This window comes from Protopterus annectens, chromosome 10.part0 (genome assembly GCF_019279795.1).
Source record: "Protopterus annectens isolate FY-2018-M chromosome 10.part0, PAN1.0, whole genome shotgun sequence".
Lineage (NCBI taxonomy): Eukaryota > Metazoa > Chordata > Ceratodontiformes > Protopteridae > Protopterus > Protopterus annectens.
Window position 1 is genome coordinate 1,083,248,199 of NC_056744.1, and position 27,453 is coordinate 1,083,275,651.

General features: G+C 46.2%; 1 protein-coding gene across 1 annotated transcript in view; it reads right to left on the minus strand.

Annotated features, from left to right (window-relative positions):
- The window catches only part of STIL (STIL centriolar assembly protein), a 1,728,658-nt gene that overhangs the window by 1,398,781 nt on the left and 302,424 nt on the right, over positions 1-27,453 (minus strand). The window contains exon 6 of the mRNA XM_044085829.1: positions 26,807-27,054. Within this exon, the coding sequence (XP_043941764.1) occupies positions 26,807-27,054 (248 nt within the window). The remainder of the gene's footprint in view (positions 1-26,806; positions 27,055-27,453) is intronic.

Consider the following 27,453-nt stretch of genomic DNA (forward strand, 5'->3'; position numbering starts at 1 on the left):
GACTGGAGAACCCGGGAGAGATTCCATGCCTCCACCAGCTGTCTGATGGGAGGTCTGCTGTGGAATATTCCCTTGAGGAAGGTCTTGCAAAGTCGGGTGGAAATAAGCGGAACTCCATCTGACCCATTATGAAAGTTGGAAAAAGCTGCAAAATAGTCTCGAATGGTGGAAGCTGATGCACCATTGTCGAACAGCTCAGCAAGATAATAAAGAATGCTAGTTACAGGAGCTGAAAACGGATCTAGCTTCTGATTATGTGACCAAATAGAGAATCTTTTCCATTTGTCCCTGTAAAGTTTTCTGATGGATGGTTTATGTGAGGCCAGGATAATATCACGGACGGATGAAGAAAGGGTTTCCTGCCTGGCAACTAATGGAAGTGAGGAAACCAAGCCGTCAGCTTGAGAGTGGACAGATCCGGGGGAGTCGGCCCTTATGGGTGAGATATGAGGTCCTGCCGAGTGTCTAGGATCCAAGGAGATTGTCATAACAGACACAGAAAACTAACAGTAAAGAACAAACTGGGTAAAACAGCAACTGAACGGCTTGAAGTCCACTTAATCCACCACAACAGATTATATGATAAACCAAAACAAGATTTAATGTAAGCGCTTTCGCTGGAAAAATCTTCCTGCTTCTTCAGACTACAAACAGTAAAATACTTAGAAAAAACACCTTTTAAAACAATTCAAAAAAGAACTGCCAATAGAGTTCGTTACCCTTCCTGATGTCATACACAAGCATTTAAGAATTAAAGCTACAGGGGATTACTCAAACTTAAAACACACTAGGATGCTTAAGCAACCTTACAACACCCATCATTAAAGAAAATAAAGGTTTGTAGTCTGTTATTATTACCTGCTTAGTCCACAGTATCAACAATGTGTAGTATCTCATATGTGCCTAAATGTTGATGATTTAAACTGTGTTGTAATGAGGTCTTTAAATGGGTATTGGTTTGTATACATTGGCAAAGCCTTTGTTATTGTTCTAGTAGTTCTTCAAAAAATTCTTTTAAAGACCAAGCTGTTGGTCTCACATATCATAGTTTACTTCATAAAAATATAGTAAATTAGATCTGTGAGCGACTTAACATAGCAGTATCAAGACCATGTAAAGGATATAATTTTAAGGTGTTATTTATAGTACACAAATTCAGTACTGTCGTTATTTTTATTCTTTTTAAAAAATAAAATCTTTATTTTCTTTAATGATGGTGCTGTGAGGTTGCTTAAGCATCCTAGTGTGTTTTAAGTTTGAGTAACCCCCTGTAGCTTTAATTCTTAAATGCTTGTGTATGACATCAGGAGGGGTAACGAACCCTATTGGCAGTTTGTTTTTTTGAGTGGTTTTAAAAGGTGTTTTTTCTAAGTATTTTACTGTTTGTAGTCTGAAGAAGCTGGAACATTTAATACAAGTGCTTTCGCTGGAAAAATGTTGTTTTGGTTTATCATATAATCTGCTGTGGTGGATTAAGTGGACTTTAAGCCATTCAGTTGCCGTTTTATCCAAGGTGGTTGTAGCAGATGAGGTCGGAGGAAGGGAAACTATACTTGACGAGGCCAGAATGGGGCAATGAGGATCACTTTGCTTCTCAACCGAAAAGCTTTCTTTAGAAAAAGAGGAATCGGGGGAATCGGAGGATAAGCATAAAGGAGACCCGCGGGCCAATCGTGAATCAAAGCGACACTCGGTGACTCCCCGTGAGGGGGAAAAAGAGCAAAGTAGCTGCTGCATTTTGTGTTTGAGGGGGAGACAAGATCGCAGCATGGCTGGCCCCAATGGCTGAATATCTCTGCCATCACACTCGGATTGAGAGACCACTCGTGAGGACGGGGGATGCATCTGCTTAGTCTGTCCACAATCAAGTTGGAGCTCCCCGGGATATGCGTTGCAATCAAAGTGGTTGGAAACGATCGCTCACTGCCAGATTCTCATGGCTTCGCGACATAGGGGGAAGGATTTGGTCCCTCCCAGTTTATGTACCAGACAACGGACATGTTTTCCGACTGGATAGCAATCGTTCTGGATGGAAGGAGCGGGTGGTAAGCTTGCAACACCAATAGCACCACTCTTAACTCCAGGACATTGACATGCAAGTTGATCTCTCTACTGGACCACGTGCCCTGAACTGACTTTTCCCTGGAAGTGGCCCCCCCCACCCTATCAGGGAAGCGTCCATGGTCACCGTGGCACTGGGCTGGTCAAAGATTTTTGTTTGTACTCATCCACCATAGGAGATCTTGTTTGCAGGTGTTGGTGATGAGGATCTGTGAGCTCAGGGGGTAAAGACTGGCTATCCACTTGGACTGAAGAAGTCATTGTAGCAGTCTCGTGTATAATCTGACTAGGGGAACAATTGGAATGGCTGCAGCCATAGACCCCAGACCCTGGGGAACTTCCCTTGCAGAGTATCACTTGAACTTGTACCCTTAATCTCTGAAGCCTGTGAGGAGGAAGAGAGAACAGACTTGATTGAGTGTTGAATATTGCCCCTTTGAATTCCAATTGTTGTGAGGTCTGAATGTTGGATTTTTCCCAGTGGATGGTGATGCCCAGCGACTCCGCTAGTACTACAATGTAGCGGAGGGCCCTGACCAGAAGGCTTTTGGTAGGGGCGGAGAGGAGCCAATCATCTAGATACTGAAACACCTGGAATCCCTGAAGTCTCAGATGAGCTGTGACCACTGCTAGGCATTTCATGAACACTCTAGGGGCCATCGAGAGACCGAATTGCAGGGCTCTGAATTGGTAATGATTGGCTCCCAGCCAGAAGCGAAGGAGACTCCTGGGGCGGTTGTCCATCTTGATGTGGTAATAAGCATCCCGGAGGTCTAACAAGCGCATCCACACACCCTCCCGCAGAAAAGGAAGGATGGATTGAATCGTGACCATGCGGAACTTGGTCTGAACTACTGATTTGTTTAGCTGGCTGAGATACAAAATGGGCCTCCAGTTCCTGGTCGTCTTTGGCACCAAAAAGAATCTTGAGTAGAATCCTGATCCACACTGGTCTGGGGTGACCTGTTGGATGACTCGTTTTTGACATAGCTTTCATATCTTGGAAGCTGCCTCCTCCTTTGACTGGGTGGAACATCAGGAAGGGATTTCGGAGGCAGTGGATAAGATATTAGGGGAATGTGATAGCCTCTGGTAATGATTCTCTGCACCCACTGATCGTTTTTAAGAGAGCGCCAGGCAGCTTGGTGCATGAAGAAACGTGCCCCAACTGCTTCCAGAAGAAAGCAATCGGGCAGCGCTTCAGGAGTGCTGATACAGTCTTCAGAGAAGTAATCTCAGGAGTCCTAATTCCAGAGACAACCTCTGCCCCAAAAGGGGAGTCTTCCATTATTGGAACCCCCTCTGCCTCTTGAGGAGTCCTCACCACGTGTGAAACGGAAAGGACGTTAAGACTTCTTGTGCCACATCTTGCCACTCCTCTAGTTCCTGGAGAAGGAAAGCTGAGGTTTGGAAACGCGTAGACCCATGGCAGACAAGGTCTTCCCGTCCTGCTTGCACCTGGCTAATGTCTCCTTGACCTTAGCACCGAACAGAGCTGATGGTTCAATAGGGGCGTTTAAAAAAAGACTTTAAGGAGTCCGTGAGGTCCTAAATGCGCATCCAGGCATGGCGTCACATGACAGCCTGCACCCGCAGCTCTAGCCGCTCGTTCGGTTGTGTGGGACAGCAACCTCGTGGATTAATTGGATACTGACTCTAGGGTGGCAAGTTGAGAAGCAACTTTATCACATGCCCAGTCTGAAACTTGACCCACGAGGGTCTCAGAGAGTTTGGTGATGAGATCTCTCTGGAGCCACGTAAAATGTGCAAAAAACTTCAGAGACCTGACTGCAAAGGTCGCTGATGCAAAAACTCGTTTCCCTAACCTGTCCACTGCCCAAGACTCTATTGGGTAGGTGAACAGCACGACTTTCCTGCACAAGGTCCTTTTTGGTGGCTGCCGCTGCAACCATAGCATCTACTGGCAAACCTCTAGACCACTGGGGTTGATCCTCTGGAGGGGAGACTATTTTATCTGATCTCCTGGGGATGGCCTCAACGGTGTCAGGGTTCTTCCACGCCTGCTGCACGATCAGCTTGACCAACTCATCGGCGGTGGGGGGGGGGTCACCCAAGAAGTAGAGGGCCGAGAGCGGAAGGCCTGCAGGAATACGGATTCCTCCGAGGAAGGATTGGTGGGCTTCCAGTCACCCCTCGGTTTCAAAATTTCCAGGATGTCTCCAAATCAGACATCGTCAGGCGGCGACCGTAGGGATCCTTCCCCATCACTGTAGTCCATATCTTCCGTGAGGGACTCCTCTGGGGAGTCCATGAGTTTCCTCTTACACACCCGTTTTCGAGGGGGTTCTTTGGTGGGAGCATCCGAAGAAGACTCAGAAAGGGAAATACCTTGAAACGGGGTTTTCTGGGACTTGTGCTCTCGGAGAAAGTACAGTTGTGTACCTACCATAAATGTAGATGTTAGAGTGTATTCACTGTTGCAGTCATTACACTTGGGTTATCCTGCTGGCAGGCTACCCGCAGTCAGCTTGAATTCCAAAGTCTTGGTCAGGCGTCGGTTGCCGTCGCCTCTTCCCTGACGTCAGTGTGCCAGGTGTATAAAAGATGCAGCAGACGCCATTTTCTTCAGTTTTTCTTGCCCCAGATGTCAGGTGCCCCCAAAAGGGTAGGCTAAAAATTATGCCAATAAAAAAGCATGCACTAAAACATTACCTTCATCTACAAGCAAATACACCACATAGGTTGTATAGAATAGAGAAGTACAGGTAAGTCCCAGCAAATAAAGGAGGATGTTGGGTGGGTAACCTGGACTGCAACAGTGAATACACTCTAACATCTACATTTATGGTAGGTACACAACTGTACTATGCTCATCGTGTTTCACTGTTGCAGTCATTACACTTGGGTTGAATCCCAAAGCTGAGGTTGGGTGGCTGGGCCTAAATAGAATTAGGAGTGGCTATGAGGCCCTGCAGAACTGCAGTGGCAAAGCCTGCCCTGGATTTAGAGTACAGAGGTAAATGGTAGTGCTTGGTAAAAGTGTGCACTGAACTCCAAGTTGCAGCCTCTAAAATGTCTTTGGTTGGTACTCCTCTGAGGAAGGCTGCTGAAGTGGCTGCTGCTCTGGTTGAATGCGGCCTAATGTCCTTAGGCACTGATTTGCCATTTTGTGCATAGCAGAAACGAATGCAGTGACCTATTCATTTTGAAATAGTCTGCTTAGAGATAGCTTTTCCTTGTGATCCTGCAGCATATGCCACTAAGAGCTGCTCAGTCTTTCTGTAAGCTTTAGTTCTGTCCAAGTAGAAGCGTAGCTGCCTGTGTATGTCCAAAGAATGTAGGAGTCTCTCACCCTTATTCTGTGGGTTTGGATAAAAGGTAGGCAAATGAATGGTTTGGTTAAGGGCCACACTGGACACTACTTTAGGCATAAATGTCGGGTTCATCCTCAGAGAAACCCTGTCTGGATGGAAAATGATAAAAGGTTCCACAGCCATGAGTGCCTGTAACTCTGTGACTCGTCTTGCAGAGGTTATTGCTAGGAGCAGAGCTGTTTTCCATGATAAAAACTTTATCTCAGCTGTATTGGCTGGCTCAAATGGCGGCAGTGTGAGTTTTTCCAAGACATAGTTGAGGTCCCATGCAGGTATAGGTGCTCTCCTTGGAGGTCTTAAGTTGTTGGCCCCTCTGAGGTACTGCCTTAGCAATGGATGAGAAAAAAAGAGGTGGTTCCCTATTATAATGAGCTGAAATGGCAGAGGCATGGATTTTAACTGATGAAAAGGATAGGCCTTTGTCCAGCATCTCAGTTAGGTATTGCAAAATCTGTGGAATATTTGGTACAACCGTGTTAATTCCTTGTGCCTGGTTCCAAACGCAGAATCTCTTCCATTTTTCTGCATAAGATTTTCTGGTACTGGGCCTCCTGGCCTCCAAAATAAAATCCATCACTGCTTTGGAGAGAGGTGTGTTCTGAATGGCTACCTTATCCATCATGCTGCCAGATTTAGGGTCCTGAGTTGGCTGTGCAGGATCTGATTGTTTTGTTGGATCAGTAAGTGAGGAATTAGAGGTAATGTCCAGGTTGGGCCTTGAGACAAGCTCTTAAGGATTGGGTACCAGTGCTGGCGGGGCCAGTCTGGGGCAATCAATCATTTTTGGCTTCTCCTGTCTGACCTTTAGGAGTACCTTGGGGAGGAGAGACAGAGAAGGAAAGGCATAAACTGTTAGGGTTTCCCAGCTGAATGATAGAGCACCCACTTTCCATGCTTGCTTGTGATAAGACCTTGTGCAGAACCTCTGTAGTTGGTAGTTGTGGGGGTAGGCAAATAGATCTATGTCTGGGCATCCCCATTTGCTTGTTATCGTGCTGAAGACTTGTGAATCCAGTTTCCACTCATGGGGTTCCGTGAGGTTTCTGCTTAGTTCATCTGCCAGAGTATTTATTTTTCCTGGCAGGAATTGTGCTTGCAGGTGTACTTGATAAGTCAATGCTGTGTCCCACAAAGTCGTGGCTTGTCTGCAGAGGAGGTAGGAATATGTGCCTCCCTGCTTTTTTATGTACCACATGACTGTAGTATTGTCCGTCCTTATCAGTAGTTGTCCTGGATGAAGTAGATCCTTGAAAGCTGTCAGGGCATTCTGAACAGCTAGCACTTCTTTTTGATTGATATCAAGGTGCCTTTGGCTTGTGGGCCATGTGCCCTGAATACATTTTCCTGCCATGTGTGCTCCCCAAGCATAATCTGATGCATCTGTTGTTATTGACTGCCTGGCTGTGGGTTGGTTGAGTGGCTGTGCCTTGTTGTGGTGACAGGCCTGTGCCCACCATTGAAACTCCTGTTGCAGGCAAGGAAGGAAGGTAATTAATGTTTCCAGGCTGTGGCAATGTTGAGTCCAAACACTTTTTAGATACCAATGTAGTTTCCTCATATGCAGTCTGGCATATGGAATTAGTAGAATGCAGGATGCCATGAAGCACAAAGTTTGCAGACTTTTTCTTGCAGATAACTGGGTCTTTGTTGCCAACATTTTGAAGTAAGTAGTCAGTTGCCTTTGTCTGGCGTGAGATAAGCCATCTGGGCAAGTGTATTTAAGCTTGCACCCAGGAATATTATCTCTTGAGAGGGTACTAATTTTGATTTATTTTTGTTTACTGTGCACCCTAGGCAAATTAATAAGAAGTTATGTACCTACCATAACGTTCCATGTTAGTTGTCTTCTCTCGCCTTCTTTCTTGCTTGATGGGTTCGGAGCCGATCCCTCGGCTCCGACTCGGCACTTGCTTTAGCTCGAGAACTCCTTTTACCAGCTCGAGGCAGCCCCATATCCCATGATGCAAGGCAGGAAGTACCCAGATCTCGTTTGTTGACAAAAGGGCAATAACACCAAGCATAAACAATACTTCCCAAAGGAAGAAGAAACTTACAAATGGAAAAAGGACCAGGTCTGAATGGTCTTTAGCATTATAGTTTCTTATACAAGGTCTGTCCAGGCCAGGGGGAAGGAGGGAGGGAGTGAAGAAAGAAGGCGAGAGAAGACAACTAACATGGAACGTTATGGTAGGTACATAACTTCTTAATGTTAAGTTGTCAATCTCGCCTTCATTCTTGCTTGATGGGACCGGTCCTAGCACCTCTATCCTGGGTGGCTCAATGGAACAAACTCTTGAGGACTGTAGAGCCAAAACTGGCTCTGTCCCTGGAGGCCAAGTCCAATTTGTAATGGGAAACAAAAGTGTGAGGAGTGGCCCAAGTGGCGCTGCACAAATAGTGTCTAAAGGCAGTCTAGCTTGAAAAGCTGTAGAAGTAGCTAAACTCCTAGTTGAATGTGCTTTAGGTTTTGAGCACAGCTGTTTTCCCCTGATCGTATAAATTTCAGTGATGACCGAAGAAAGCCATCTGGACAAAGTCACTTTAGAAACAGGAAGGCCTTTTTATTATCCGCATAGGAAACAAAAAGTTGATCAGATTTTCTAAATTTTTGTTCTGTCCAAATAATATCTAAGCTGACGGTGGACATCAAGATAATGTAGCTTTTGTTCAGCTCTATCTGAATAGTTGGGAAAAAATACAGGAGATCAATAGATTGATTCAGATTGTTTTTCGAGCGACCTTAGGTAAAAAGGATGGATTAGTTCTCAAAGATACTCTGTCTTTGTGAAAAATCAAATAGGGGTCGAACCGAAAGAGCATGAAGTTCAGACACCCTCCTGGCAGATGTAATAGCCACTAGGAATAAAGTTTTCCAAGAAAGATATTTCAGGGAACAAGAAACAGCTGGCTCAAAGGGGAAGAATCAAGGATGTCAGCACTAAATTTAAATCCCACTGAGGAGGAGGATTCCTGATTGGAGGCTTTAGTAGGAAAATTCCTTCCAAAAGGCCCTGCAGAGCCTATGGGACATAATATTATGATCTGCTATCCCGACATGAAAATTAGAAATAGCAGCCAACTGAACTCTGACTGTGGAAGAAGAGGAGCCTGCATGGAAAATCTCTGCTAAGAAGTCCAGAACTGCCTGAACAGGGGCAGTAAAAGGATCAATATTTTGGGCCTTAGCCCAATAAGAGAAACGTTCCATTTGCTTGTGTAAATCCTCCTGGTAGAGGATTTTAGTGAAGCTACTATGATGTCTCTAACTGGGTTAGAGATCAAAGGAAGCCTGGCTAAGGAAGGAAGTGGAGCAACCATGCTGTGAGGTTGAGAGAAGGGATTGACCGGTGCAGCTGACCGGATTGGTGAATCAGTAGATCTGGCACTGGGTCCAGATGCCACGGCTGCACCAAAAGGTGATGATGGAGGAACGGAACCAAACTTGTCGAGGCCAGTAAGGGGCAATGAGAATCAATTTGGCTCTCAAAACGGTAGCTTTCTGGATCACCTGAGGGATCAGAGGAAATGGAGGGAAGGCATAAAGAAGTCCCTGGGGCCAATCCTGGGTCAGAGCGTCTCTGGTTGCATGGCCTGATAGAGGGAAGAGGCTGAAGAAGTCTGGACATTTTCTGTTTTGGGGAGTAGCAAAAAGATCGCAACATGGACGACCCCATTCCAGAAAAATCTCTTCCGCTATGGATTGCTTGAGAGACCACTCGTGAGGCATGAGAATAGCTCTGCTCAATCTGTCCGCTATAATGTTGGTTTTCCCAGGGATATGCGTTGCTACCAGAAACCGATGAGAGGAGATCGCCCATTGCCATAGTCTGAGCGCTTCTCGACACAAGGGGTAGGACTTGGTTCCGCCCTGTTTGTTGATATACCAAACTACAGACATGTTGTCTGTGTGGACTGCAATTGTCCCTACGGGAAGAAAGTCGTTGAGGGCTTGCAACGTTAAAAGCACTGCTCTCATCTCCAGGACATTTATGTGCAGATGGTACTCGAGCGGTTGCCACGCCCCATGAACCATCCTGCCCTGATAATGACCCCCACCCGATCAGGGAGGCATCCGTGGTGACAGTGGCTATCGGGACGGAGGTACAAAGCACCTGCCTTGGTGAACCTGAGACGATGTGATCCACCAAGCAAGATGTTCTTTGCATGTTTGTGTCACCAGAATCTGGTGACGCATTGGGAGTTGCTGGTATGACCACTGTGTGAACAGCATCCACTGAAGGAGGCGCATGTAGAATCGAGCCAGGGAAGAAGAGTGATGGCCGCAGCCATAAGACCTAATACCTTTAGAACCATTCTGGCCTGTACCTTCTTGCTGGCCAGAATGATCCTGACATGAGTCTGAATGTCTGAAACTCTTTGTTCTGTAAGGGTAGCTGACATCCGAACAGTGTTTAAGTTTGCGCCTATGAAGGTAATAGACTGGCAGGGCGATAAGGATGACTTTTCAGTAGTTGACTGAGATGCCCAAATGAGAACAAAGGTCTATTGTGTAATCCCTGGCTTGTATAAGCTGATGCCTGGTGGTGGCTGACAGGAGCCAGTCGTCGAGATCGGAAACACCTGGAATCCTTGACGTCTCAGGTGAGCCGTGACCACTGCCATGCATTTGGTAAACACTCTGGGGCTGTAGTGAGACCAAAGGGCAGGGCTCTGAACTGGAAATGACTGGACCCCAGCGAAGCGGAGAAATCTCCTGGAGCGTCTGTGAATTTTGATGTGATAGTACGCATCCTGAAGATCTATTGAGCACATCCAGTTGTCCTTCTGTAAGAAGGGCAGAATTGACTGAAGAGTGTCCATTCGAATCTTGTCTTCCTGACAGACTTGTTGAGTCTGCTGAGATCCAATATTGGTCTCCAGTCTCCCGTCTTTTGGGGACCAAAAGAACCTTGAGTAGATTCCGGCTCTGAATGGTCTATTGTGACTGGCTGAGTGGCTCTATCTTGCAGTAGGTTTGCGATCTCTAACTCTGCAGTGTCACTTAGTCCGGGTGGTACATCTGGAAGGGAACATGAGGGAAGGGACTTTCCTCGAAAGGAATTATGTAACCCTTGGATATGATCGACTGTACCCATCTGTCTTGAGTGAGGGAATGCCAGGCTTCTGGGTACAGTGATAACCTTCCCCCGACTGCCCCCAAGGAGGGACAGCCGGGCAACACCTCAGGGATGCTGAAAGGGCTTCTCAGGAAGAGACTCCCTGTTGCCCTTATTCTTGGACCCCTCTGCCTCTAGAGCGCGTCTGTTGTTGTTACCCCTCTGCCTCTAGGGGTAAACTGACCACGTGAATCCGGCGTGACTCCTTGGGATTTACGGAACCACATCTTCCCACCCTTCTGTCCTTTGGGATAAGGCCTAGAAGGGGTGGAAAACGGACTCCAACAGCAGAAAGAGTCTTGCCGTCCTGCTCACACCTGGTCAAGGTTTCCTTCACCTGAGGGCCAAACAAAGCTGACCCATCAAAGGGAGAATTTGTGAAGGACGCCTTAAAGGGATCCGCAAAATCACATAGCCGCATCCAGGCTTGGCGTCTAAGAGCCACACCTGTGCCTGCGGCTCTACTCACTCCATCAGCAGCATAAGATATTAGCCGCATGGAGGAGTTAGCAATGGAATTGAGGGTTCCTAGCTGCGAAGCAATCTTTTCTTGGGCCCCTGCAGCTGTAGGATCCTGAACTACTTCTCCCAGCTCCTTCAGGATATCTCTCTGGAGTCTGGTGAAGTGACAAAGATAATTCAGCGAACGCATAGCAAAGGTCGCTGAGGAAAACATCCGCTTGCCGTACCTATCCATGGTCCTAGAGTCCTTATTAGGAGGATGGACGGGCACGGAAGGATCTGCAAGTTCCTTTTTGGTGGCCGCAGCCACCACCATGGCATCAGCGGGGACACCCTTGGTAAGGAATTGTTTGTCACTAGGGGCAGTTATAAAATTTAGAAGGCCTCCTAGGGACTGGCTCTACAGAGTCAGGAGCTGTCCACGCCTTTCGTGCAATAACCTGCATAAGGGGGTCGAAAGGCGGAGACACCCAGGAGGTGGAGGGCCGAGATCCAAACGCCTCTAGGTATACTGACTCATCCTCAGAGGGATTGTTGGTGGGCCAGTTTCCCCTCTGTTTCAGAAGTTCTAGGATGTCTGAGAAGGAGACATCCTCAGAGGGGGATCTAGGGGATCCCTCTGACTCATCAAAGTCAGTATCCAAGTGACAGACTCAGGGAGTCTACATGCTTCCTCTTACAAGTCCTCTTCCTAGGAGGATCTCCCGAAACATCAGGAGAATCCTCGGAAGAGGGGAAATTCCCAATGGGGAAACCTGAGGCGGAGGATCTCTGGGTCCTGTAGCAAGAGAAGTGGCAGAGATGTCAACAGGTACAATAGAGGGAGGAGCTACGGGAAGAGACTGCTGACTGATACCAGTGGCCAGTACACTCTTCATCACCTCGAATGCTCCCTCCCAGGCAGGTCCGAGAGGCCCGCTCCAAGAGCTAGGAACTCCAGGGGCCACCGAAGGGAAGTCTCCGAGGCAGATGTCGGAGCCGAGCTCACCAAGGCCGAGGCTCCAAGGGGAAGAGCGGGTTCGACAAGGGTCCGATGCCACTCACCCTCGGAGGAGACCATGGAAGCCCGACCACGAATCCCTCTAAGGAAGAGGAGATAAGAGTAGGGCTGAAGGAACAGAAGGGGTATCCGTCCTCCAGCCGTAGGAGTAACCATGCCCGAAGACTCCAACTCCAAGATCTGAGGTAGAGTTGAAGGAGGAACTGTAACGGGTGTGGACCAACAGTCGTCTGCTGAGACGGACTGTGTAGCATTTGGGCCAGTACCTGTGACTTGAGCAATCTACTGACCACTCTCTCTAGGTCATGGTCTGACAACCTGGATGACCTTGAAGATCGGCTCCGATGGCTCTGTTCCGATAGAAGAGGCGAGGCCGGAGCCGAAAGTATCGGCTCCAAGGAAGGAGACCTCGACCTCTTCCTGGAATGGGTCATCGGAGCCGATATTACTGATCCTGTCGGCACCGATTTCTCGGAGCCGGCAGAACGCCTCGATGTATCGGCTCCAGCCAGAGCCGACACAGCCACCAAAGTAACGGTGTCGGAGCCGATCGGAGCCAACACCGATGCCTGTGCCACATGGGTGTCGGAGCCGATCGGAGCCGACACCGATGCCCGTTCCACGTGGGTGTCGGAGCCGGTCGGAACCGACACCACAGTGGTCAAAGCAGATTCGGCACCGATAGCCATCGGCGCCGAAAGCTTAGTGGATCAGAATCGGCTCCAGCGGGCCGATCTCGACTCTATACGAGTCGGAGCCGAGGCCACAGGCTTAGAAACAGAAGCCTGGGTCTTGGCAGATTTAGTTGATTTTGTGGGGCCGACTTGGCGGAGAGCCCTCCGGCTTAAGAAGACCCCTGAGAATCAACTTATTCCTTCTCTCCTGCAGGACTCTCTGGCTGAAGGAGTGACAAATAGCACAGGAGTCCTGCAGGTGAAGAGGGCCTAAACAGTACAGGCAAGAAGTGTGACCGTCTGTCAGAGACATCTTCTGACAGCACGAGTCACACTTCTTAAAACCTGAAACCCTCTCTTTAGACATGGTGCCTAACAAAACACACACACACCAGTCCAATTAAATTAAACTAATACCAAAAAGGTATTTAGTAAAAAATACCAACACACACACCCTAACAGGGGGGGGGATGGGACAGGGAAATTAACTGACTAAAAAAAATTAAAAGAGACAGGGATTTCTGTCAGAAAAAGTTAAATTTAAAGTTAAACTATCAAAACAAAAAGTTTTTAACTAAAAAGGGGCTTAAATGTCACAAATGTGAATTACTTACCAGGAGCTGGTAAAGAGAAGACCTCCCAAGCGAAGCGGCAAACGAGATCTAGGTACTTCCTGCCTTGCATCATGGGATATGGGGCTGCCTCGAGCTGGTAAAAGGAGTTCTCGAGCTAAAGCAAGTGCCGAGTCGGAGCCGAGGGATCGGCTCCGAACCCATCAAGCAAGAATGAAGGCGAGATTGACAACTTAACATTAATCCTTTTACAAACGCCATATGTTTTAGTAAAATGTCCTTGGTCTCTGCTTGAATAAGGCAGTCGTCCAAATAAGGATATATTTGAATTCCTCTTTGTCTGCAGAATGCAATTACTGGTGCCAGGCATTTTGTGAAGACCCTGGGCGCAGTAGATAAGCCAAAGGGCAGTGCAGAGAATTGGTAGTGCATTGAGCCAGCTATGAATCTGAGGTATCTTCTGCAAGACTGTCTGACTGGTACATGTGGGGTATGCCTCTTGTAGGTCCAAAGTTACAAGCTAAGCCTTCTTGCCCAGCATGGGCAGAAGCTGCTGCAGAGTCAACATTTTGAATTTTGGAACATCCATAAAAGTATTTAGAATAGACAGTTCCAGTATTCGTCTCCAGGCTTTGTCCTTTCTGGGTACCAGGAAAAGTCTCGAGTAAAAATCCTTGTCCCTGCTCTCGCTGTGGTACCTGCTGAATGGCCCTCATGTCCATGAGGGATGAAACTTGTTTTTGTGCCTCTGCCCATTGATTGTGTGGCAGGTCTGGCATACCTTTTGCCCTTGGCAGGGAGTGAAAGTGGAACCTGTAGCCCTGGGACACAATATTCAAGACCCATTTGTCATGGGTGATCATGTGCCAATTCTGAGCAAAAAGTGCTAGTCCCCCCCACCAAGGGGGCTGCCAAAAAATAAGTGCTTGGTGCTGGCAGAGGAAAGTCATTGAGAATGTTTCCTGTATGGCTGTGATTTGTCTTCTCCGGTTTTGGAGGTAGAAGCGCCCCACTGTTTAGGCTGATATGAGCCCTAGGGCTGGGGTCTGCCTCTGGGGCGTCTGTATCTGCCTCTTTGTGGTCTGTCTGAGACTGGAAAGGACCAATTATTTGCAGGTCAGTTCCTGCTAAATCTGGGTGGCTGTACCTGTAAGAAATCCTTGACTGTTTGCATAGATTTCGCTTTGTCCTCCATTTTCTTCAACACCTCCTCTGCTTTAACACCAAATAAAGTACCATGCTGTAATAGAGCATCTAATAATTTTGCTTTAACATGATCAGGAAGATTCTGTTCCTTTAACCAAGCATGCCTCCTAATAACAGGACCCATAACTGTGGCCCTGCAAGAGGCCTCCAGAGAATCAAAACCACATTGCAATGTATACTTTCCCACTTGTTCAGTTGCATGCAATAAATCCTGCATTTCCTTGTTTTCTGCACAATCAGAATTAGTCAACATTTTCTGTTTAAATAGTGACATTAAGTATTGCTGATATTTAAGCATATGAAATTGACAGCTTAATGCCCTCACAGCCAAAGTAGCAGAAGTGCAAACCTTTTCCCCCCATCTGTCTAGTGCCCTTGAATCTCTATCAGAGGGAATAGGATTTTTTGCAGTGGAAGCCTTGACCCCTTTGGGACCCTGAGAAATGGTTTCTGGGTCACCAGCAGGGCTTTTATAAAGAAATGTATGTGAATCCGGAACCCTGTAGTATCTGTCTGGTTTAGCAGGGGCAGGGGGGAAGAGAGTCAGGAGAAAGGCCAGACTCTGAAAATACATCATCCACAATGTCTAACACAGGGGGAATAGCAAGAGGCCTGTGCCAAGGTAGTAAAAGGAAATTTCTAAGCCTTTTCTTTGATTCTGAGTAGTCTTGGCTCTCCAGCTGGAAGTGCTCCCTCATGGTATGCAGGGTTTCCCCAAAAGAGTAATCCTCAGGAGGAGAGGCTGAAGGGATAGATTCTTCAGCATCAGAATCCTAATAGGGAGGAAAAGAGTATTCCTGCTCAGAGGAGGAGTCAGAGGAAATGGAAAACTGATCTGAAGATTCATATTCTGTCTCTTGCCTAGGCCTCTTAACAGGAGGGGGATGAGAACCCCTGATCAAGGTAATTAGGTCTTCGGCCATTTTGAGCATCTGTTTTTTAGGCATGAAAGTCTGTCCAGGAGAATGCTGTACTTGTTTCTTTGTCTTTAGAGCTGCTTTAGTCTTTGCCTTTGAAGCTGTGGTTGGCTTAACATATAACTGTGTAGGTCTGAAATCTCCCTCAGAAGCCGATGCCTGCTCAACGGCTCCAGACCCATCTAAGGGGATAGTTTCCAAGTGTCCAATACCTTGAGTATCCAGAGGCCTAGTTGGCTCCACATGGGAGTCGGCAACGGCCTGTGGCTCTGAGATATCAGGCGTCAGGGGCTGCGAAAGTGCCTCACTGAGAACGTGCGAACCGGCGACTGGCTTAGCGATAGCCTCGTCTGTTTTGGACCTCGGATGCCTGTTCCTTTTCTTTTTCCTTGCGCTTTTTGTAAACTCCAGTCGTCGACTGTTCCGACGGCATTATATAATTGAATCTTCGGCCAAAGTAATGAAAAGCAAAATTATACCGACGCTTAATAGTGCGTTAGTTAAATCTAGGCAAAACAGACAGCTAGCTACGTTGTGATCAGGGCCTAGGCAATGAATACAATAAGAATGAAAATCCTTATGAGGTATTTGCTTCCCACAAGAAATACAATTGTTAACTTTTTCTGACATCGGTCTAGAGCAAGAAAAATGTTTCCCCAATGGGGAACTTAGCTTTAATGAAGACTTTGAATCTGAAATTCATCTTTGAAAATGTCAGGAGTCGGCTGACCGGAACTTGCGAACTGCTTTTGCTTCGGGCACCGCACGGCAAGAAAGACTGAAGAAAATGGCGTCGGCTGCATCTTTTATACCCCTGGCGCACTGACGTCAGGGAAGAGGCAACCGCAACAGACGCCAGACCAAGACTTTGGAATTCAGGCCGACTGCGGGTAGCCTGCCAGCAGGATAACCCAAGTGTAATGACTGCAACAGTGAAACACAATGAACATCAAGGGGGGTGGGTCTTTGACAGCTGCGGCTCAGCAGGAACGGGTGGGATGATCGATGTAGGAGGAGTGCTGGAAGCAAGCACCATCTCAATTACCCGGAAAGCAGGCTGCCTTAAGAGCAATGGGAGCCCGGAACCGAAGAAGACAAATTTCGGAACCGGGGTCACACCCATTCTACACGGTCCGCTCTTGGGGATGGAGCCTCAAGCTAACTCGGGGCGGGAGCACTCTCGGACCTGAAGACGGAATCAGCAACACAGCCGGAACCATGGCCGGAACCAAATTCCACTCCCCAAGTATGAGATTGAGGAAGGGTGTGTTCCGCGGGAACAGACATCCAAAGAGGCCTCGTAGCCTCAGATACTGTCAATGGCGCCGAGGAAAGGGGTCTTCTCGTAGACGTCGGGTATATGAGCCTCAGATCCAAGGGAGGAGAGTATGTAGGGGTCGCCGGTGTAAATGACCCAAAGCCCAGAGTGAGATGGCGGTCAGAAGCTGATCAAAAAGGTGGCAAAACATCCAATTCTGAAAGGCTCCTGGTGTACCTTACCGATGCCCCCAAGGGGGAATCAGGCCAGTCCAAAAAGGGACTGAAGGCTTGTCCGGCAAAAGGATCCGCAGTCAGAGTACTGGGTTTGTGGTGTGTCACAGAACGGCACAGATGATTCCAATTTGGAAACCGGCAACAAAGGTCACAGCTGGGGTGGAGCTCAATAACGGCTCCGAAGTTGTTGTCGGAACAGACTTTGGGACGGAGATGAAGGACATCAGTACAGAGATGGAGGCAAACTGGTTGGAACCAAGGTTGTAGTGGGTGCTGTAGTCGTCAGAGCCAGGGCAGGCGCTGACGAGGCAACCTCGGTAGGAATCACTGGAGCCAAACTCAGAGCAGAGATGGTAGGAATCACTGGAGCCAAACTCGGAGCAGAGGTGGTCAGAATCAAGGTGGTAGTACGGTGCTCAGTGGAACTCTTATGGGCCTTGTGCTTATGGCTTTTGCCCCTGTCACCGGCCGGTGAAGAGGGATCTGAGCGAGGACGTTTCTTGTCCACAAAAGGAGGGGATGAGACCTCGGACGCAGAAATAGCCTATGAAAAAGGCGGAGGAAGCAGGCCATTAAGGATCAATTTACTTTGTCGCTCATTCAGCGTCCACTAACTGAAGCTGGTATAAATATCACATGGAGGTTTTGCCGATAAATGCGGAACCCCCATACAAGACACACATTCGTCATGCAGGTCACTATTCGGGAGTTTACCACTGTAAGAAGAGCAGTGTTTAAACCCCGTAGTCCCTTTCTTCTCAGACATAATAGGAAACACACACACACAAAAATAGTAGAAAGTGAAGAAAAAAAGGAAAGAGGGAAATACCATCAATGGTATTGGGAATACCCAATGGTAGAAGGGCCAATACCAACAATGGTACGAAAGGAACTACCTGTGGGTATAGCAGAGTGTAAAAAAGACAAGAGATTAACAAACTAACAGGAAAAAAATCCACAAAAACTTGTAAAATTTAGAAAAATATAACACTTAGTTGGAGAGCTCGGTGAAACGCTGCTAAATAGCTGCGCGGCAAACGATATCTGAGGTAACTGAGTGAAGGGCATTGTGGGTAGCAGCTTAGCTCGAGAGTTTTTGGTGCACGCAAGCTTGGTATAAGGCCGACTCGGTTCCGAGGGCTCGGAACCGAACCCCAGTGAAGACTGGAAGAAGATTAACAACTTTAGATCATATGTTTTGGGAGTTTAGGATTTGGCAAACTTTAAAAATCCCCTACAGAGTACTCTGTCAGAAATATTGGGTAAGCAAATGGGTGTAACTGAAGAATGATTTCTTTTTTTTTCATCTAGGATACAGGATCTGAACTGCCTAGACATACTAAGGCCTTGTTAAGTAATTCTGGGAATTGCCAAAAAAAAACAATTACTAGAAAATGGAAGTCAGTCTACACCTAGTGTATTTAAAGTAGTGAATATTGAACAGGATAAAAGAAGTGGAAGTGGGATCTTTAAAAAAGGGTAGAAGCGAAATACATAAAGAAGACATGGTGAGAAAAATAATGCAGAGCAATGTTTTGGAGAATGAGTGAAGTTGAAGGGAATATAGGAACTGAGCAAATTATGCAATGTGGGACTGATGATAACTGCATAAAAATATGTGAAGTATGTTTGTAACTGTGCAAGCATTATTGATTAATACACACCAAAACAAGCAGATATAAGAAAGTGCAGTTGTGTACACTTACCATAAATGTCGATGTTCCGAGTGTATTCACTGTTGCAGTCATCACATTTGGATTATCTGCTTGCAGTAGCCCTCAGTCAGCCTGATTTTCAAAGTCTTGGGTCCTGCGTCGGGTGCTGTCATCTTCCATGACGTCAGGTAGTCAGGGGTATAAAGCATTCAGCCGATGTCATTACGTCAGTTTTTCTTGCCCCAGATGTCAGGTGCCCCCAAAATGGGAAGCAATTATATGCAAGGTTACACTTCCAACAAAAAAGCAAATACACCAAAAAGCTTTAAGCATAGTAAACAAGAATAGAGATATAGTCAATAGAAGTCAGGGGGCTGGAGGGAGGGTAACCAGGACTGCAACAGTGAATACACTCAAACATTTACATTATGGTAAGTGTACACAACTGTACTATGTTCTTCGTGTTTCACTGTTGCAGTCATCGCATTTGGGTAGATTCCCAAAACTAAGGACGGGAGGAGGTAATCAGATAGCATTAGGACCAGCTATAAGGCCCTGCAAGACTGCAGTGGCAAAGCCAGCTTTGGATTTAGAAAAAAATGGCAAATGGTAATGCTTGGTGAAGGTATGTACAGAGCTCCAGGTAGCATCTTGTTGGTAGGGACCCCTCTGAGAAAGGCTGTAGAGGTAGATGCAGCCCTGGTTGAATGTGGTCTTATCCCCTGTGAGGTAGGTTTTCCATGGTGCTTATAGCAGAAATGAATGGCAATGGCCTATCCACTTAGAAATGGTTTGCTTTGAAATTACCTTCCCCTCTGCCACTGCAGCAAATGCAACCAGCAGCTGTTCAGATTTCCTGAGAGGTTTAGTCCTGTCCAAGTAAAATCTAAGTTGTCTGTGCACGTCCAAGGAGTGCAGTATTCATTCCCCTTAGTTCTGTGCATTAGAAAAGAAGGTTGGCAAATGAATGGACTGATTAAGGGCCACACTGGATACCACCTTGGGCATGAAGGAGGGATTGGTCCTGAGGGACACCCTGTCCGCAAGAATGATGATAAAAGGCTCCACTACCATGAGGGCCTGTAATTCAGACACCCTTCTTGCTGAAGTGATGGCTAAAAGGAAGGCCGTTTTCCAAGAAAGGAACTTCAACTCTGCATTTGCAGCTAGCTCAAAGGGAGGTAGGGGCTCTCCTGGGTGGTCTTAAGTTTTTGGCCCCTCTGAGGAATTTCTTCAGCATGGATGAGAAGAGGGGTGGTTCTGTATTGTAATGAACAAAAATGGCTTAGGCACGAATTTTGATGGAGGAAAAGGAAAGGCCCTTATGAAGCATCTCAGTTAAGGATTGAAGAATCTGAGGTAAATTAGGTGCTGCTGTGCCCATCCCCTGAGTTTGGCTCTAGGAACAGAATCTTTTCCATTTTTCAGCATAGGATTTTCTAGTACTAGGCCTCCTTGCCTCCAGAATGACATGCATCACTTGCTTACTGAGGGATGGTAATTAGCCAGGCTGCCACGTTCAGGGTTTGAAGTTGTGGGGGGAAAATCTGGCCCTCCTGCTGGGATAGCAGGGCAGGGGTCTGAGGCAGGTGCCATGGTGCCATCAGTGACACACTGTGCAAGAGGGGGTGCCAGTGTTGGCGTGGCCAGTCTGGTGCAATCAGTACTGTCCTTGGTTTCTCCTGTTTGATCTTTAGTAGTACCTTGGAGAGGAGAGGCAGAGGGGGAAAGACATAAACTGATAGGTTTTTCCAGGCGAAAGACAAGGCATCCACTTTACTTTCCAAACTTGTTTGTGGGGGTCCTTGTGCAGAATATGCCCAATTGGTAGTTCTGGGGGATGGCAAAGAGGTCTATCTCTGGGCTACCCCCATTTGTTTCTCAACATGTTGAATATAGTACAATTGTGTACACTTACCATAAATGTAGATGTTCAAGTGTATTCACTGTTGCAGTCATCACATTTGGGTTATCTGCTTGCAGCAGCCCTCAGTCGGCCTGATTATCAAAGTCTTGGGTCCTGCGTTGGTTGCCGTCTCATCTTCCATGACGTCAGGTAGTCAGGAGTATAAAGCATGCAGCTGACGCCATTACATCAGTTTTTCTTGCCCCAGATGTCAAGTGCCCCCATAATGGGGAGCAATTATATATACAAGGTTACACCTCCAACAAAAAAGCAAATACACCAAAAAGCTATAAACATAGTAAGCAAGCATAGAGGTATAGCCAACAGAAGTCGGGGGGCTGGAGGGAGGGTAACTAGGACTACAACAGTGAATACACTCGAACATCTACATTTATGGTAAGTGTACACAACTGTACTATGTTCTTCGTGTTTCACTGTTGCAGTCATCATATTTGGGTAGATTCCCAAAGCTAAGAATGGGATGAGGAAATTAGATAGCATTAGGACCAGCTATAAGGCCCTGCAAGACTGCAATGGCAAAGCCAGCTCTGGATTTAGAGAAAATTGGCAAATGGTAATGCTTGGTGAAAGTATGTACAGAACTCCAGGTAGCAGCTTCTAGGATGTCCCTGGTAGGGACACTCCTGAGAAAGGCTGTAGAGGTAGATGCAGCCATGGTTGAATGCGGTCTTATCTCCAGTGGGATATGTTTTCCATGGTGCTTATAGCAGAAATGGATGCAATGGCCTATCCATTTAGAAATAGTTTGCTTTGAAATGGTATTCCCAACTGCCCCTGCAGCAAATGCCACCAGCAGCTGTTCAGATTTCCTGAGAGGTTTAGTCCTGTCCAAGTAAAATCTAAGTTGTCTGTGCACATCTAAAGAGTTGCAGTATATGTTCCCATTTGTTCTGTGGATTAGCAAAGAAGGTTGGCAAATGAATGATTAAGAGCCACACTGGGTACTACCTTGGGCATGAAAGAGGAACTGGTCCTGAGGGACACCATGTCCGCATGAAAGATGATGAAAGGCTCCACTGCCATAAGAGCCTGTAATTCAGACACCCTTCTTGCTGTAGTGATGGCTAAAAGGAAGGCTGTTTTCCAAGAAAGAAATTTCAACTCTGCACTTGCAGCTGGCTCAAAAGGCGGTAGAGTGAGTTTTTCCAATACAAAGTTAAGGTCCCAGGCTGGAGTTGGGGCTCTCCTGGGTGGTCTTAAGTTTTTGGCCCCTCTGAGGAACCGCTTGAGCAGTGGTTGAGAGAAGAGGGGTGGTTCTGTGCTGTAATGAGCTGAAATGGCAGAGGCACTAATTTTGATGGAGGAAAATGAAAGGCCCTTGTGAAGCATCTCAGTTAAGTATTGAAGAATCTGAGGTAAATTGGTCGCTGCTGTGTCCATCCCCTGAGTTTGGTTCCAAGAACAGAATCTTTTCCATTTTTCAGCATAAGATTTTCTAGTACTAGGCCTCCTTGCCTCCAGAATGACATCCAACACTTGTTTACTGAGGGATGGTAACAGAGAGATCAGGTAATTAGCCAGGCTGCCAGGTTCAGGGTTTGAAGCTAAGGGTGCAGAATCTGGCCCTCCTGCTGGGACAGAAGGGTAGGGGTCTGAGGCAGGTGCCATGGTGCCAGCAGTGTGCAATCAGTATCGTCCTTGGTTTTTCCTGTTTGATCTTTAGTAGTACCTTGGAGAGGAAAGGCAGAGGAGGAAAGGCATAAACTGATAGATTTTTCCAGGTGAAGGACAGGACATCCACTTTCCAAGCTTGTTTGTGGGGAGTCCTTGGGCAAAATTTGTCCAATTGGTAGTTCTGGGGGAGACAAACGAGTCTATATCTGGGCTCCCCCATTTGTTTATCAGTATGTTGAATGTCTTTGGTTCCAGTTTCCACTCGTGTGGGTCCATAAGATTTCTGCTTAGTTTGTCTGCCAGTGTATTTAGCTTTCCTGGCAGGAAGTGAGCCTATAGGTACACTTGGCAGCGCAAGGCTGTGTTCCACAGAGCCATGGCTAGTCTGCAGAGAGGGTATGAGTGGGTTTCCACTTGCTCGTTTATGTACCATTTAAAAGTGGTGTTGTCCGTCTTTACCATTAATTGTCCTGGAAGAATGTGGTCCTTGAAGGCTGTCAGAGCATTCTGTACAGCTAACATTTCTTTTTGATTGATATGCAGGTGCATTTGACTTGAGTTCCATTTATCCTGAATGCACTTACCTGCCAAGTGAGCCCCCCCATGCATAGTCTGAAGCGTCTGTTAGGGTTTGGGCGGTAGGGGGTACAGTGAGCAGCAGTCCCTTGTTTTGGTGGCAGGCCTCTGCCACCAAAGGAACTCTAATTGTAGGAAATGTATTAAAGGAATCATTGCTTCTAGATCCTGAGAATGTTGACAACATAGGCTTTTTAGATACCATTGTAGCTTCCTCATATGCAGTCTTGCATATGGAATTAGGAGAACGCAGGAGGCCATGAACCCCAAGGCTTGCAGTATTTGTCTTGCAGATAAGCAGGGTCTTTGTGGCCATTAGTTGGAAGTAAGCTGTCAAATGAACTTGTTTTCTCTGGTGTGGGGAAAGCCATCTGGGAAGTTGTGTTCAAGCTTGCTCCCAGGAGTACAATTTGTTGGCAGGGTACAAGATGCGATTTATTTTAGTTTATGGTGTACCCCAGAGAAGTTAGCACCTTTTGTACAAAAGCCAGATGACTCAAAAGTATGTCCTGGCTTTCTGCCTGAATTAGACAATCACACAGGTACGAGTGTATTTGAAAACTTATTTGCCTGCAAAATGCAATGACTGGAGCTAGGCCCTTTGTGAATACCCTGGGTGCAGTACATAAGCCAAAGGGCAGTGCAGAGAACTGATAGTGCATGTAGCCTGCTTTAAAGTGTAGGTATCTTCTGTAAGATTCCCCGATTGGGATGTGCAGGTAGGCTTCCTTTAGGTCCAGTGTTGCCAACGAGGCATTCTTGGCTAGCATAGGAAGCAATTGGTGAAGAGTTAGCATCGTGAATTTTGGGATCACCAAAAAGTGTTTAGGATAGAGAGAGATCCAGGAGTTGTCTTTTATGGGCACCAGGAAAAGTCCTGAGTAGAAACCTTGTCCTCTTTCCTCTTCTGGGGACAGTTTGAATAGCCCTTATACTTAAGAGTGAGAGAACTTGCTTTTTGAGCCACTGCCCAGTGATTTGGGGGTAGATCTGGCCAACCGTTTGTGGTTGGTAAAGTGTGGAAGTGGAATCTGTATCCTTCGGAAACTATATTTAAAACCCATTTGGCCTGGGTAATGAGTTCCCAGTTTTTTGGTTGCAGAGCAATCTTTCCCCTTAAAGGAACAGTCAGTTGAGCAGGGCTTGGAAGGTTTAAAGTTAAGTCATTGAGACAGTTTACCATGGGGGGGGGGGGGGGGAGACTCTTACTACTCCATGCTTTGGAAGTAGCAGCCCCCCACTGCTTAGGCCTGTGAGTACCTTGGGACTGAAGCCTGGGTGTTCTGCTGGTTCTGGGTTTGGACTGAGAAGACCTTGAAGAGGCAGGAAAGGACCAATTCTTAGAGGGCCAATGCCTACTAAATCTGGAAGGCTGTACTTACAGGAAATCTTTAACAGTTTGCATAGATTTAGCCTTTTTCCTCCATCTTTTTAAGTACTACTACTGCTTTGTTGCCAAACAGGCTGTCTTGATTTAAGGGAGCATCCAGTAATTTACCTTTAACATGATCTGGCAAAGATTGCTCCTTAAGCCAAGCATGCCTTCTAAGTACAGACCCTAGTGAATCAAAACCACATTGAAAAGTATGTTTTCCAACTTGTTCAGCAGAATGCATTAAATCCTATAAATCCTTATTTTCAGCACAGTCCGGAATCAACATAATTTTCTGTTTAAGCAATCCAGTAATATGCTGCTGATACTTTAACATATGAAAATGGCAGTTTAAGGCCCTAATGGCCAAGGTTGCAGAACTGTATACCTTCTTACCCCATCTATCCAGCACCCCGGAATCTCTATCAGAGGGGGTACAATTTTCGGCAGTGGTGGCCTCAATGCCCTTGGGTCCCTGTGAAATAGTCTCAGGATCCGCAGTAGGATTTTTAAAGAGGAGCTTGTGAGAGTCAGGAACCCTGTAATATCTATCTGTTTTTCTGGAAGCAGGAGGTAAGGAGTCAGGGGGCCAAGCTAGATTCCGAAAAGGCATCAACAATGTTCAGTACAGGGGGGATAGCTAAAGGCCTGTGTTGGGGGCAGGAGTAAGAAATCCCTAAGCCTCTGTTTAGAATAGGAGTAATCCTGGCTTTCCCAGCGGAAATGCTCCCTAAGAGTATGCAAGGTTTCACCAAAAGAGAAGAATCCTCATAGGTAGATAAGGGTAAATCCTGGTCATCAATGGAAATTTCAGAATCCTGATCAGAAGAATCATAAGCAAATTCAGTCCTAGGTCTCTTAGTGGGGGGAAGGTTGGCTTCCCCTGATTAAAGTAATAAAGTCTTCAGTCATTCTTATTTGTTTTTTAGGCATAGAGGCCTGACCATGCGGTCTGGGCGTCGGCTTTCTAGGCATGGATCGAGTTTTAGGCCTTGAAGAAGATGGAGTCGGTTTAATATGCAAGTCAGTAGGCCTGAATACACCTTCAGAAGCCAGTGCCTGCACAGCGACTCCGGACCCAACCAAGGTAGAGACATCCGCAGGTTCCTCAGTTGAAGCATCTCGCGGCATACCGGACTACGAATGGGGCTCAGTAGAGGCCTGCGAATGTGAAGTAGCGGGTATCAGGGGCTGCGAAAGCACCAGAGTACCGGCGAACTGGCGACTAGCTTAGGAGAAGCGTCGTAGGCAGCTTTGTACCTAGGCGGCCTGTCTCTGTCTTTATCTTTGCGTTTTTATGGAATGTCAGTGGTCGGGTGGTTTACCGAAGCCATATATGGGTAATTGAACAGAGTACCAAAATATTTAGAAGCGTAAATATACGGACGACGAATAGTTTGTTGCTTAAAATAAGGCACAAAACTGACAGCAAGGTACGTCGTGGTCAGGGTCTAGGCAAGGAATACAGTAGGAATGAAAATCTTTATGAGGTATTTGCTTTCCACAAAAACTACAATTGATAACTTTTACTGACATCGGTTTAGAGCAAGAAAAAGGATCCCTAACGGGGTACTTAGCTTAGTTGAAGACTTCAGATCTGAAGCTCTAAAACGAAAATTTCAGGAGTCGGCCGACCGGCACTTGCAAACTGCTTCTGCTTCGGGCACCGCACGGCACGAAAGAATGATGTAATGGCATCGGCTGCATGCTTTATACCCCTGACTACCTGACGTCATGGAAGATGAGACAGCAAATGAAGGAGGACCCAAGACATTGATAATCAGGCCGACTGAGGGCTACTGCAAGCAGAAAACTCAAATGTGATGATTGCAACAGTGAAACACGAAGAACGTCATTTTTTTCCACAGGCCATCAAGTTTATAAACGGTTATCTCTGCTTATTAGGCTGAGCTATTCTTTTTCCCCAAAGTCTCTAAGGATTCTGCAGCATTGTTTACATATTGTTAATTCTGGTTTCTTTCAGAGTTTAGTTCAGTATTTCTTGCAATGAGTTGCACTTTGCACCTTGTATACATATGTACATTTACTTTTTTGTCTTGTTCTTAATAGTTGTATGCATGTTGTTTGTCTTTATTGTTTATACAACTCATACTTGGAGAGTCGGTGAAACCAGAGTGACATTCTTTGTATGAGTGCATACTTGGCCAATACATGTGATTCTGAATCTGATTTATATAAATGCATGCTTGCCTATGTCTTAAGTGCTAATTCAGTAAATGTGTTTTAAAAAAAAAAAAAAATGCAAAATTAAGGAAGAGGAAAGTTAAAACAAAAATGTACAATGTGAAGCACGTTAAGTGCACTTCAACACAAGCTAGATTAGTCTATTTAGTCGAGTTCAGATAAGAAATCCTAGAAACTACTGGCATATAAGCCCTGCAGTTTTCATCTCTTGCAATTACCTCCTTAAAACAAGTTCTCCTTTTTGGCAAAATTACCCTTACTTCAGGTATCTTAAGCAGTATTAAGATGGCACCTGGTGCATCCCCACTTTCTAAAAGGCATACCAAAAACTGAACTGATGATCCTCTACAACAGCCCGCAAGTATGGCTTACCACAGTGCAAGTGGGTAACTAACTATGTCTTTCAAATGGCCAACTGGTTTATTACTCCCTTATATCTGATGCTTGTTGGAAGAGTCTACCTCCAGTATGACAATAAACAGGATAAAGAATGTATTACAAAATAAATGCATTAATGTACAAAGAACATTCCTCAGGATCAATACACATGCAAACTTATGTTAAAAAAATGAATATTACTCAGTAGGCTTAATGCCAGCATACAAATTCTAAAACATACCCAAATTTGCAGGCTCCTTGAACATGTGTTATGCTTAAAGAACTGCTCAGATTCCTTGCTAGAGCTGTAGGAATGATAGGAATTTGCTTCAAAGGAATGGCAGTTAAAGCAGTTGCTACAGTAATTGCAGCCCAATGAAAATCAAAATTCAGTTTGTCCACGTTTTCCGTACAGGTGATATGGGCTCTCATAAGGAGAAGTCTTGCAGGGTCAACAGCTTCTTTACTGCAACAGTAACTCTGCATCATCTGTGGAATAAAAAAAAAATAACTAAGGGCCACACTATTTTAGCACATTTTTCCATTCAAAAAATATTATTTGTAACTGCTGCAACTAGGTTTAAGGGATTAAATTAAAGTAATATCTAAATCATCTACCAATAATAGTTTTATCAAACATAGAAAAGTACAGTTGTGTACACTTACCATAAATGTAGATGTTAGAGTGTATTCACTGTTGCAGTCATTACATTTGGGTTATCTGCTTGCAGGTAGCCCTCAGTCGGCTTGATTAACAAAGTCTTGGGTCCTGCGTTGGTTGCTGTCCCTTCTTCCATGACGTCAGGTCGTCAGGGGTATAAAACATGCAGCTGAGGCCATTACATCAGTTTTTCTTGCCCCAGATGTCAGGTGGCCCCCTAATGGGAA